At 33.6% G+C, this 14283-nt stretch overlaps 1 protein-coding gene across 8 annotated transcripts in view; it reads left to right on the plus strand.

Moving 5' to 3' along the window:
- ANKRD17 (ankyrin repeat domain 17) overlaps window positions 1–14283 on the plus strand; it is a 164390-nt gene that overhangs the window by 97822 nt on the left and 52285 nt on the right. For 3 of the 8 annotated variants that reach the window (XM_059922851.1, XM_059922853.1, XM_059922855.1), the window contains exons 12-16: window positions 782–909; window positions 1160–1303; window positions 1841–1943; window positions 3437–4189; window positions 8481–8629. In XM_059922851.1, the coding sequence (XP_059778834.1) occupies window positions 782–909; window positions 1160–1303; window positions 1841–1943; window positions 3437–4189; window positions 8481–8629 (1277 nt within the window). The remainder of the gene's footprint in view (window positions 1–781; window positions 910–1159; window positions 1304–1840; window positions 1944–3436; window positions 4190–8480; window positions 8630–14283) is intronic. The other 5 variants (XM_059922852.1, XM_059922854.1, XM_059922856.1 and 2 more) reach the window with 3 other exon arrangements.

A 14283-nucleotide genomic window follows, 5' to 3' on the forward strand; every position in this document is an offset into this window, starting at 1 on the left:
TTACCAAAAATACTAAAGTTTGAAATCATTTGTAGGTAGAGAAAATAAATCAGAAATAACTTACTGGTCAAATTATTTTAGGCAATTTGAACACTTCCTTGTGTTATACGTTTATAAATAAGACATAGTATTCTCAAGAATGAAATTATTTTCAGTTATCATCTTCTCTCTTCTTTGGTTAATTTTAATGAATCTGATTCCAGTTTCTTCCTGGTATTTTACTTCCATTTCCCACATGCATAGCACAGTGCTCCAAATCAGGGATGAATTCATATTAAGGGGAAAATGTACCTGTTTTCATTCTCAGATATTTCCCAATGAAAAAAGATTATACTACTATTACTTACTATTTTTTGTTAATTCCTTCCATATTTGGCCCATAGAGGGCAGTGTGGTTTATTTTTTATTGGTTTTTAGTCATCTTTCCCACTGAAGATACTAAAATGTAGATAAAATTTTATATTTTACTTTTTTAAAAGTGATTATATTAGGAATAATATATACTTTTATCATTATCTTTTAATGGTACATACTGAAACATTTATGGATGAAATTATATCATGTTTGTCTGGGATTTGTTTTAGAATAATTCAAGATGGGAGAGGAGAATGGATGTGGGTATACGTGAAATGAGATTGGCCATGTTTATAATCATTGAAGCTGGGTAATGGGTATGTGGGGCTTCAGTATACTGTTCTCTCTACTCTTCGATTTTGAAGTTTACCATAATTTAAGAAACAACACTCTATTAACATGATTTTTCATGCCTTGTCTGTTTTAGGAGCAAATGTGAATAGAACCACAGCTAACAATGACCATACTGTACTGTCCCTGGCTTGTGCAGGGGGTCATCTGGCAGTGGTGGAACTACTTTTGGCTCATGGAGCAGATCCTACTCACCGTTTAAAAGTATGTAACTCAAATGTTTCAGGTAGCATTGTGAATTAATCTTCACTCTTGAGCATAACAAATTATTATCTATAAGTTCCACTTGTATTGGCATTCTAAATGTGTTCATTTTCTTCTGTCTTTAGAGGAAAGTGTTCTTTACTAAACCTAAAACTTTAATGTGTCTGGGGCCTGTTGGCTATATCTTCCTTATGTTTCTGTAAATTAACTTTAAAAAAAAATTTTTCCCCTTCCGTATTCACTCTTTTAGGATGGCTCGACTATGTTGATAGAAGCGGCAAAAGGTGGTCATACAAGTGTTGTTTGCTATCTTTTGGACTATCCTAATAACTTGCTTTCAGCCCCTCCACCAGATGTCACTCAGTTAACGCCCCCATCCCACGATTTAAATAGGGTAAGCTTCTAAACTAAAGCATTTTATGTTATATCATCTTTTTCCCTTTTTTGGTCATAGTTCAAGATTAAACTAGATTGTTTTTTGTTATAATATGTAGTTCTTTTTATAGATAACATACTTGATATGGTTAATGAACATCTAGTGTAATATTCAGATTCTAGATTGATATGATTTTGCTTTGCTTTCTTACTGTGGCCAGAATAATCTTTTGATTTCAAAGTTCATTAAAAAAATGTCATGGAGGGAATTCCCTGGTGTCCAGTGGTTGGGACTCAGCGCTTTCACTGCTGGGTCCTGGGTTCAATCCTTGGTCGGGGAACTAAGATCCCATCCCGCAAGCTGTGCGGCATGGCCGAAAAAAAAAGTCATGGAAAATAATTTGATACCAGCACATTTTAAGTAAATATGTCACCTGAGATTGTCATATGAAAAAATATTTTGAATGGATCTTTGTAACTTATTCTTCATTTAAAGCAAATTATATAACGGAAGGTGTAGGAAAAGCAGATATATAATCAGTTTCATTTGTCTTAGGCTCCTCGTGTACCGGTTCAAGCACTGCCCATGGTTGTCCCACCTCAGGAGCCTGACAAACCACCTGCCAATGTTGCCACTACTCTTCCCATCAGGAATAAAGGTCAGTTATACTTCTAAAGACTTACAAGTTGTCCAAGTAAAAATGATAAGATTGCAAAAAAAACCAAAAACTAGCCATTTAAAACTATTATTCCACAAAAAATGAATTTTACTAGGTCGGCATAATTGAAGATTTTTTTTTTAACAATGAAAAAACCATGTTATTGGGAGAGAACATAGTTAAGAACACTAATTTGTGCTGGAATCAGAAGTATTAGCAGTAGAAATTCAGATGCTCATCTTTGATGCAATTCTGATTATCCATGATTTCCTCTAATAACTAGTCATTTCTATTCATGTTAAAATGTTAGGCTGCGTATAATTGGGTGACATTTTTGTAAATTACTAAAATTTCTGTAGTGATATGAGGCATAAGATTAATAAGCTAGATCAAAATTAAATTTTATTTTACAATAACTGGTTTTAATGTAGATTTTATATCTGGAATACCTTTTCTCAACCAAGAATTCAAAGTTACTTCAGATATGGTTGTTTGTTGCTCTAGAACTCTGAGGTCCATATTTGATTTGTGGAAGTTACATCATGCATGTTCATAAGTTATGTCCCAAAAGATTACAGCTACCAGTTTGAATCAGTTTTTCCTTTTAGAAAGTTTTACCTGAGGAACCAATGTCTTTTTAATTTTTTGGTTTTTGGCTACCTATATTATTTTACCAACAAGCATACTAAGTATTTCCACCAGTTCTTTTCAATCACCACTACCAATCTAGAGCCTTGGCACCTTTTTCAGTAGGTATAGCAAGCAAATGATTGCTATACCGATAGCCAGATATGTTTATTCACCTGGCTGTCAGAAGATACAGTGGATGTCATAGTTCAGCATCTTTTCTTCCAGGGAAACTGAATCCCAGTTCTCTACTGGCCAGGTAGCTTTGTGAATATGTGAATTTCTATCTTAACCTTTATCAGTCTTGAAGATTGTAGGCCCCAACAAAGACATATATTTTAGTTGGATTTTAATTTCCTGGTACTTCTCAGTGGTTTGAGTACTCTTTGTGTGTATGTGTGTGTGTTTAAAAGGCACAGACTATTAAATGTAGAAAAATCTTGACTTAGAGGTTTACGTTTTCCCTACATCTTAATAATTTAGCATTATTTTTCTGTTCTTATGATAAGTTTTTACATCTTTATGACCAGATGAGGTATCTATCTACACATAGCCTTAGATTTTACTTTAATTGTACCACTTAGATATCACAAACCTGCATCCCTCTATTGTCTAATTTTAACCATGTGATATTTTTAAAATTCTGAAATTAATTTCCCAAAGATTACTCTATGCACATAAAATACATACATTTTATATATATGATAAAGAAGGTGGATTTGTTTTTAACTCCTTAACAGTGCATTTTCACCTTCTATGGATATAATAACTTGGTGCATAACTGTTGGCACTAAACCTCCCAACAGTAACTCTGTAATGAGGATGCCATTCATGTGCACTTCTGAGGGGGTTTCTTTTTCACACAGCTGCTTCTAAACAAAAGTCCAGCAGCCATTTGCCAGCAAACAGCCAGGATGTACAGGGTTACATCACCAATCAGTCTCCAGAGAGCATTGTAGAAGAGGCTCAGGGAAAGTTAACAGAACTGGAACAGAGGATAAAAGAAGCCATAGAAAAGAATGCACAGCTGCAGTCCTTGGAACTGGCTCATGCTGACCAACTTACCAAGGAGAAGATCGAGGAGCTGAACAAAACAAGGGAGGAACAAATTCAGAAGAAACAAAAGATTTTGGAGGAACTACAGAAAGTAGAACGAGAATTACAACTGAAAACTCAGCAGCAGCTAAAAAAGCAGTATCTAGAGGTTAAAGCTCAAAGAATTCAACTTCAGCAGCAGCAGCAACAGTCTTGCCAACATCTGGGACTGCTAACTCCTGTTGGGGTTGGAGAACAGCTTTCCGAGGGAGACTATGCACGGTTACAGCAAGTGGATCCCGTTTTGCTTAAAGATGAACCCCAGCAAACTGCTGCTCAGATGGGTTTTGCACCAGTCCAGCCTCTGGCCATGCCTCAAGCTTTGCCTCTGGCGGCAGGTCCCTTGCCTCCAGGGTCCATCGCAAATCTTACAGAACTGCAAGGAGTGATAGTTGGACAGCCAGTACTGGGCCAAGCACAGTTGGCAGGGCTGGGGCAAGGAATTCTGACAGAAACACAACAAGGGTTAATGGTAGCCAGCCCTGCTCAGACCCTCAATGACACGCTGGATGACATCATGGCAGGTGGGTTATATTGTTATGAGCAGGTATCAAATATGATTTGCTTAAGGCGAGTAAGAGTGTGCCAGAATTTTTTGCCATTACCCAACTTGAGAACTATTTCTGGACTCTTGAACCATGTATATCTTTAGAAATATTAGTTCAATCTCAGACGTTCTCAGATGGATACAGGTCAAATTAAAGATTAGCTCATTCAATGCAAGTGGCTGAAACTTTCTGACTTAGGTGGGTAGGCTGGGAATCTAGGGTTTTCAGTAGTCAGGTTTGATGTTTGATTTTTTGTTTTGTTTTGTTTTTGTTTTTTTCCCTTTAAGTTCAGAATACTGATAGAATTTTGGCTTTTTTGCTTCTGTATTCACACCAATAAACCGGGAAATTGATAGAAGTTGAAGTGCAAAACTAGTAGGATATATCCGAAGGCTTATTTGTGAACAGAAATACTTTATATTGTAATGGATCAGACTTCAAACCTGATGGATATTTAAAAAAAACAAAAAACGTAAATACTTTTACAACAATAATAAAGTACCAAACCAAATAAGGTTTGATTATACTGTATGTCAGTGATTTATCCCCTGTGAATGTTAATGTGTAGTTTCTTTCTAATTGTATTATGAGAAGGTGTGGTCCCCTGATAGTATCATAAATGATATATCTTTAAATGGGTAGGCAGAGAAATTTTTTCCATTTTAATTAGTTTCATTGGCAAAAAGAAATATTTTAGGGGTTGTTTTGATGGTTCTAGTTTTGGGAACTTAGTTTTTGTGAGCTCTGTAACAAAGTAGTAGAATGAGATTTTACAGGATTATAAGCCATAAGAATACTGTACTGAAAAGAATAATTTTCTTCATTTAAAAAAAAAGTAAAGAAAAAAAAAACCAGAAAAAGAAGGAACAGGGGAAAACAAAGGGAGTAAATAGGTGAATTTTGATAATTTTCATCTGCTCTCTTCCCCCCTTTTAATTCTTTGGTCTATACTTAAAGGTTGATTGAATTTTCTCTTATTTTGAAACTATGTTTAAGTAGCATTATATATTATGATGAGATTATACATAATTTAACTTTAATCTTTTAAAAGAATAAAAGAAAATGAAATTGTATAGTGTTGAGATATTTAGCTAACATTCAGAAACTAAGAAACCAGCTAATGAGACAGATTTTGTACTTAGAAATTGCTCTAAAGTTTCCCAGTCCTCTTTTAGTATCACCTCAACAATAGTATGTGGAATGAAAGTCTCTGCTAATCTTAGAGGGTACAGTAACTACATCGGAAAAAATGCTATTAATTGTTAGTAAGAACTATAAAACTTCTTATATTAAGAAGTATACATTTTTCCTATAGATTTGAAAGTTACTACTAATCACCATTAGTGGGTTATAATAATTGGGAATGTAATTTTAAAAACAGTAGATATCTTATGAAAATTGAAGCACAGTAGCTCCAAATGCCAAATTTGATATTACTTTCATGGCCATTAATCTAGATCATAATGGTGTTCTTTATATTATGTCAATTGAACTACCAAAGAATGTGTAGAATTAAGTGTTACTTATTCAGTTAAATGAAGAATGGACATTCCATACCAATGAATATTTAAAAAATTTTGATATGCTATCAGAATTTACCTGATGTTCTTGGGCATAGTTATCAATAATGATTTGCCAGTTGTATAATTTTTATGCTGATCAGAATTATCGGAGGTTTGTAAAGTAGTTTTTCTGTTGATTTGTTTACCAAACAAAAACAATTAAATTCTCCCTATGTGTTCCAGGTGTTTTCATATAAAATTATTTTTTAAAGCTTATAACTGTTTAGGAAATATGACAGATACTTGTCATATTATAAAAATACTTTACCTGTTTATTCTCATTTATATGGGGAGAGGAGAGATGGCCAGAAGAAAGAACAGGATTAAAAACATCCAACTACCTCCCTGCAACCCATTCCTGCATCATGCATGTGTACGTGCACAAACATACACATATACACTCACTTCCACAGCCTTTTAACTTCTTCTATGGTAGTACTTGTTATTTCAGTTGACTAATGACCATTTCCATTTCTTTCTTTGGGTTTTTTAATATCTTACAACTTCATTAGGCTCAGTCTTGTTTCTCTCCTTCAGCATAATCTCTGTTCTTTATTCCTTAGTCCCCATTTATTAGACTGCTTTTATAAGATTCAGTCTTTTTTTCTCTAGTACTTGGCTGGTCAGAATCTTCTATCTTCCTTGTTTTCTGTACTAGCCAAAGCAAAATCAGTTCCCTATTTAACCAGTCTTAACAACTTGCCTTTGCTGTGCTGTCAAGTTCCCTCTTTCCTTACCGGATGTTAAAACTTCTTTGAGCATCTGGTTTTCCCTCTCTGAAATCTAACCCTAAAATGAAGTTCCACATGTAAAGATCTGGTCTGTACCATGGTTCCTTCAGGTACCTACATATTTACAATTGCTACTTTTAATTGTAGAGAATGGATGAGTGACAGGCAGCTATTTAGTTTTAGTAAACCAATTTCATAGGTACCCCAAGGGAATTAAATGAGGGAATTGATTTTTCCTATCTCCTTCTAGAAGAGGTGATAAGAACAACCAGTTTGACCAAAAATAAGAAAACTAATAATGTTCTTTAAAAGAACTTATTCAAATTGAAATGTAAACTATAATTTAGTCATTTAACAATAAAGCTTAGATTTTTTTGTTCAGTATCATGAAATAAAATTCAGTTTTTCGGACAGATTGGTGTTCATTCCGTTTAAGCTAATTTTGTGTTTAGCATTTTCATTTGTGAAAATCAGTCTAATCAGAGGAGAATATGGAACCCATTTTAAGAGCCACAGATTTTATATGGTTTTGAAATTTATATCTAGAATGTGTAAATTTGAATTGTCTTGCTCTTTTTCTTAACATACAAAACTATCAATGTGGAGTAACAATATCAAGATCATTAGATGATTAACATACTAGTGTTGAATACATGCCCTTTTCTATTGATCTGGATCCCTAAGGATTCAAATAGTGTGTTTTGTTTTGTTTTGTTTTGTTTTGTTTCCTCCTTTGTTCTTCCTTTGGCTTTTAAGTGGACTTAAAAATGTATAATTATAGAATGTGTGTTGCTATAATGTATAGTGTATGTTTGTGCCTGAACTAAGGATTTCATGTAAAATAGATTTCTTAATTGACAATTGTGTTTATAATTGTTATGATAAGGTCTATTTCAGTTTTGTTCTTGGTAGGAGCATAACCTCTTTTGCCTGGTTTCAGATCCAGTTGTGAATCATGATTGTTTTCTGTCTGATGTAGTTGATAACTACGTTGGTAACATACATCCACACTACTGTTGATCATTCAAAGATTAATGCCCAGACTCTAGTGCTATAGCATTTTTAATAAGGGGGAAAAAGGATTGATGTTCACATGTCAACTCCAGAAGTGAGTTGATGAGGGAATAAAGTACCCTCAACTGCTACCACCTTTGGAATTCTCCCATCTCAAGTACTGACCTAATTAGCCCCTTCTTAATTTGCTTATTTTGGTGAAAATAATATCATGGCAAAATTATACTTAGAAGAACTAACAGTAATCTATATTTGAAGGCTGATTGCATGCATTTATTTCTACCCTAATGTTTTAATTTTGTCCTCCTAAGTCAGTGTGATTGCTAGATTGATTGGTGAGCATTTTATGCCCTTCAGAATAATTCTGTATGTGAGAAACTGTTTCTGTGTGAGGATCAAATTTTTATATATATATGCTGTCATACTGAGGGCCACCCCCTGTCTGCAGTTAATAAAAGAATAGGAAGTATTTTAAATATTCAATAGCGAATGTCCCCAAACAGTGATATTACTTTCATTAGTTCTAGAAAATAAGGTGTGAAATTGGCAGGTAAAAGACACATTTTCTCCTTCTGAACTTGACTATTTTAACTTTTATTCCTTTTCTGATTAAGAAGATATAATGGGTAACCATTTGCATATATATTTAATTTTAATTCATAAAAATATTTTTGTTTTCAGGGTTATTTTGAATTAAGGTTTTGTGATTACATACCGAAAGAGGGGCATTTGTTTTTCATATGGTTTATTGTTTAGCAAATGAGTTACTCTCAATATATATTTAAATTTTGGTCTGTTGTCCAGTGTCAGAAATAACCAGGAAAATCAGTTATTAGTGCTATGGCAGTCTACCTGTAGATATTTTGTTTTTAAAGATATTTAAATATTTTCTGACAACTGTTTCTTGCTGTTACCTAACAACGTTTCATCCTCATTAAGTACAGTTATTTTGTTCAACAGCAGTCAGTGGAAGAGCATCTGCAATGTCAAACACTCCTACCCACAGTATCGCTGCTTCCATTTCCCAACCTCAGACTCCAACTCCAAGTCCTATCATCTCTCCTTCAGCCATGCTTCCTATCTACCCTGCCATTGATATTGATGCACAGGTAAGCTCCAAACTCAGGAGTGATAGTTTTTAACTGGAATTATATCATCATTAGAAACATTAATCAGTTATTTAAATCATCTTAGACTGCTTTGTCTCTGGGCAAAGACCTGAACCACAGTTATAAATTAGAATCCACATTTAAAGAAATAAAATGCCAAATACAGATTACTACTGATAATTATTGTGAAGATCTGGTTTCTGATGTCATCAAGTAATCTTTTTTTCTTAAACTTTAGTTTCAAAAGGGATGTGTAAAGAAAGAACTTATTTAAGATTATGTATTTTCTTCTAAACTTAAATTAGAAGATGTGTTTTAAAATTCATATTGGATTCCATTTATATAGCATATATACTCAGTTGCATTTATATTGTCTTTGAAAATTCTGATCTTGCTGACTGAAATATGTAGTAAGTCTATGTGTCTGTTTCTGTAACACTGTTAAGTTTAAAAAAAAAGTTTTTTAAAAGAATTCGTTTACCATGAAATGTCAGAGCAAAGTGAGGTTGGAAAAGAGAAGGTAGCTTGTGTTTTGTCCTGAAGAAATGCCAAGCAGCCTAGCTTAGAAGACTGTTGAATGAGGTAAGGGTATATGGCTTTCTTCAGGACTGAGAAATGTTTGCAGTTTATTTAGTTTTGTGTTTTGATGAATGCCTGATGGAGAGACTAGTGTGAGGGTGATGGTGTACATTATAAAACTTGCAGTTTTATAAATGATCACTTCTTTATAAGCATCAATTTTAGGGAGGGGGGATGGGGGGAGAGAGAGAGAGTGTGTGTGTGTGTGCATGTGTGTGTATGTGTTTGCATTATTGCATCCTTAAGGGCCTGTACTATTAAGCTATTGAAATAAAGCCTCCTTTTCATTAAGATGTTTCTTGGTAATACTATGAAAAAGGAATTTCATTTCTGTTCTTACTTGCTTCCCTTATTTTATATGAGCTAACTTTTTTTTGAGCACCTAAAATAGTTAGGGGCTTTTTTTAAGGAATAACTTTATTCAATCTTCAGAGTACACGTATAAGGTAGCTACTCTTAAACACCCATTTTCCTGATGAAGAAACCTAGGCTAAGAGAGAGATTAAGCAGAGATTAATGTAAGCATTTGGCTTACGATCACTTCATTTAACTAAGAAATGGTGGGGCTGGGAGTCAAACTTAGGTTGGTTTGACTTCAAAGGCACCCTTCCAAATACCATACTATAGAGCTTCATTTTTAGTCTCATAAAAAAAATTAGACATTCATTTGGTGAACCACAATAGTTTACATTTCATATTGATAGCATTATAGAATTGGATTGAACTTTTTATTGAATTTGCATTATTTTCCTCTAATCTGTTTTGCTCTGAGTCTGTTAATGTTTTAACCAGAAGTATATTTTCTAATTTTGTGGGATCAAGAATTGATCCATAAGCAAAAGTAAAACTTCACCAAAATATAAAGGGTTTCTTTCTTTTTTTTTTTTTTTAGTGCTTTGAAATAAAACAGCCACAGGGACTTCCCTGGTGGTCCAGTGGTTAAGACTCTGCACTTTCACTGCAGTGGGGCAGGTTCGATCCCTGGTTGGGGAACTAAGATCCCGCATGCTGCACGGTGCAGCCAAAATTAAATCAATCAATCAATCAGCTACAGAAAAGGTTCCATCAAGTATGATCATGATTTTATTGAATTTGAGATTATCGTGATAATGAAATTTTACCTGACTATACCACTCCACCAACCATAAATTAATTTCTGAGAAGTTACATATAAATACTTTTAAAAAGTAAATTTGAAAAAATGATGTACATTTTAAATGTAGTAGACATACTTATGTAAAAAGATTTGACTGTGGCTCCTTAAAAATCTGCTTCTTTATCCGGTCTTTACATTGAGGCTTTTCAGTTGGGTTAGCCTAATATGAGTTACAATACTTTTCATGGAGTTTACCATAATTGCATAGTTAGAAATTAGAAATTTCCTGTTTTGGAACACATAATACAAAATAATCATTTGGAAATAATTGTTCACCATTTTTTCTTTAACCTTTAGTGTTAGTTTTTTTAACTTACTAGTTTTTATGATACCAAGAAGGTACTTAAAGTGATAAATACAAAGATTCTTTTATGCTTAATTCACCTGAAGTTTTTTCTAGATTCTCAATACAAATTCCATGAGATTTTACGTAATGGATATTTTGGTTTATGTGTGACAATACTGTGCCATTACAGACAGGTGATATGATGAAAAAGTTAATACTAATATTCTTCCTCTATTTTGAAAGATTAAAAATCCTCTAATAATTGGATCTTTCATTTGTTTAGTTAACAAAACTTAACATGTACATTCTTAACTCTTTACAGATACTTACTTCTTTAAATTAATCTCTGTAACAATCCCATGAAGTAGGTACTGTTACTATTACCATTTTACAGGTAAGGAAAGAGGCCTTGCTCAACAGCCAATTTTTAGTGGAGCCAGCTTTCAAACAAACGAAAAAAAGACTCTGGGTCTAAAATCTAGAAAATGGGTCTGCCTAGATAGCAGAGGGTCATGTGTGTTTAATCTTTACATCTGTTTAGCATATTTCCTTGGCCATACGACATATTTACCGCAAATCTTCACTTAAGGAAGAACAAAAGAATTGTGATTTTTTTAATGCCTCAGTGTGTAAGTCTCTTTTTTATAATGCTAATGATTCTTGAAAAATGATCCTTTAGTTGATCATTACAGTAGGGAACTAATATTTTAAACAAGGATTAGCTGGAATCATATGTGTAATTTCTGGCCCTTAAAGAATGCTAACGGTAAGAGTTTGCATTCTTTATAACATTCCTCAAATCTTATGTTCTGTAACTAGGAATCACCCTTGGTTTGTGTGCCACAGGCTCTCCACCTCTCATGTAATGGTTTTATTGAATTAAGTTTGTCTGGATACTATCAAAACTTTTAAGATTAATACTACACACTGTGCTGTTACCAAAATTTATTTTAGGAAACATCAATAAATGATAGTTTGAAGTAATTATTTGGGACTGTTTTACTATACATTCTGATAACATAGCTCTAATCTCTATTTTTATTTTGCTTGAGTGGTGTAATAAAACTTATACCTGGGTACTCTAGATATGGAAATTAGGAATCACATATAGATTTTTAAGAACTGTGGTTTTATATGAAACAATAAATCTGGTTGAAGGTTAGAGTTGAATCCCCTGAATTAATTAAATATTTTCTGTATTTTATAGTGTGAACTTTTTATTAACTCTACTAGCCACAAAAAGTGAGAAAGAATTAGTTGTTCTGTTCATAGGTTCTAAAACCTGTGTTCTGGCATGAACTGAACTTGTGTTCCAGTTCTGAACTGCTTGACATTTTATTCTCAAATTTCTAAAGGCTTTCCTTGAACTTGGAGTAGCTTATTCTAGCACATCTCAAAAATGAGAAAAATAAATACCTCCTCATGTAATTTTGCCTTTTTTTCCTGTTTTTAATAATTAACATGTATCCATTATCTTTTTTTTTTTTTTTAAAGATAGTAGTCGTCTTTTCTTTTTTAAATTTATTTATTTATCTATTTATTTTTGGCTGTGTTGGGTCTTCGTTTCTGTGCGAGGGCTTTCTCTAGTTGCGGCAAGCGGGGGCCACTCTTCATCGCGGTGCGTGGGTCTCTCACTGTCGCGGCCTCTCTTGTTGCGGAGCACAGGCTCCAGACGCGCAGGCTCAGTAGTTGTGGCTCATGGGCCCAGTTGCTCCGCGGCATGTGGGATCTTCCCAGACCAGGGCTCGAACCCGGGTCCCCTGCATTGGCAGGTGGATTCTCAACCACTGCGCCACCAGGGAAGCCCTCCATTATCTTTTAAAGAAGGTAGATGTTAAATGTAACCTACATATCAAGACTGAAATTGTAGAGTATGTAAAATTATGTTTTACCTTTAATGGTATAAATATCATTGGTATTTCTCTCTTCTTCTGTTTTTGCAACGTGGAAAACAGTTTCACCACGATTTAATGAGAAATTAAGGAGACCAGGAAAAAACTCATTTAACTCATAATAGTAATATGAAATACTCTGCCATTAAAGCATTCTACTTTAAAATGCATGCATTCTACTTGTTTATATGAAGTGTTTTAAATAGGTTATTTACTATCTTACTGATTTTTCTCATTTATTGAATGCCCTAAAGTGCCATCCTTTTTAATCTTATATATGACCCCTAACATGGTTAGAGGATGAGATATTTGGGACTACGGAGGTCTAAAAATATTCAGCCCTTTAAATCCTAATAGTTTTCAAAGTAATTTATTTAGTTACTTCAGATGAAATTAATATATATACTTCCTTTTTTATAGTTCAGATATGTTTTTTTCACTTATATTCTAGCTCATTAAAAGTTGCCTTTTCCTTTAATATTGCATTTGTCTTATGATTCTTGCTTGTTTTTTTTATCTTGTAAAATTGAATAGTCATACTGGTAATTTACAGAATATTAATTTACATTGAATATAATTTTATCATTTTTTATAAGCCTGAATCATCATAACATGTTATGATACAGAATGATATACTTTATGATATTGTGAGCTAAATGGAAATTTTCTTTAGAATATAAACCTGGAAAGCTCTTAACAAAGCTCTGGGCATCTTTTTCCTTTCCAGGTTTCTCTTAGATATATGACCAAGAATGTGACTTGGTAACCTGTATAATAACATAACTTTAGTGTTACTTTGCCTTCTAGAAAGTCATCACCTACATTTCATTTCCTTGATTAGAAATATTCAAAACACCTGTTTTCTTTAATTCAAAACTACCTGTATCTTATCAGTAGTTAATTTTAACCCAAACTCCTACTTCAGTTAAATTGTTTCTTGATATATTGCAAATCAGGATATTTCTTACCATTTTGGGAATGTGTAGTATGTATTTGGGCGGAGGGTGGTGAAAGTCTCACTTCAGAATCTTTAAATTCTTTCATTATTGTTTTAAAAAGATTGTTGTAAAATATTAGTTGCTTTAATTTCACCTTAATGCAGAAATATAGTGAAGTTACCTTCTTTCAAGTTGCCCAGGGAATTTGACTAACCTCCCCCTCTTCTTCAGCTTTAAATATCTTTTCCTTCAACTCTCACATTGTTCCTATTTCTCTCTTAGCTTCAACCTAAATTTGCTCTGTACAAGTAACCTGTAAACTCCTAGTGAGCAGAGACTATATTTACTTAACTTTGTCAGCCCTAGAGTATCTAGCAGAGTACTTTGAATATAAAAGGTGCTTAATAAATGCCAACTGAATTGATGTTTTATAATGTGGAAAAAAACCCAAATTTTACTGATCCTCTAAAATTTTCCATGCTTACCTTTTACAAGTTTTGTTTGTCTCTTCATTCTCTATTACGATTGGCACCAGTTTCCTAAATTACTCTTTAACCCCTAGAAGGCTTCTAGAAACCTCATGAACTTCATCATAAAGTTGACTCTTCATCATAAAGATTACTCTTCTACTGATTGTCTATACGCTAACATAGAGCACACATAATACAGATGGACTTAGCATTCTGTTCACCTCAGTCAGCTGTGCCTTAGGGCTGCTCTCTGATGTAAGAGGGTAAACAGCATTTTGTTATCCATGATCCTCTTGTGTTTTTTTTACAGCAGTCTTTACCAGTTGTTAGCAT

Source organism: Balaenoptera ricei, chromosome 5 (genome assembly GCF_028023285.1).
Source record: "Balaenoptera ricei isolate mBalRic1 chromosome 5, mBalRic1.hap2, whole genome shotgun sequence".
Taxonomy (NCBI): Eukaryota; Metazoa; Chordata; class Mammalia; order Artiodactyla; family Balaenopteridae; genus Balaenoptera; species Balaenoptera ricei.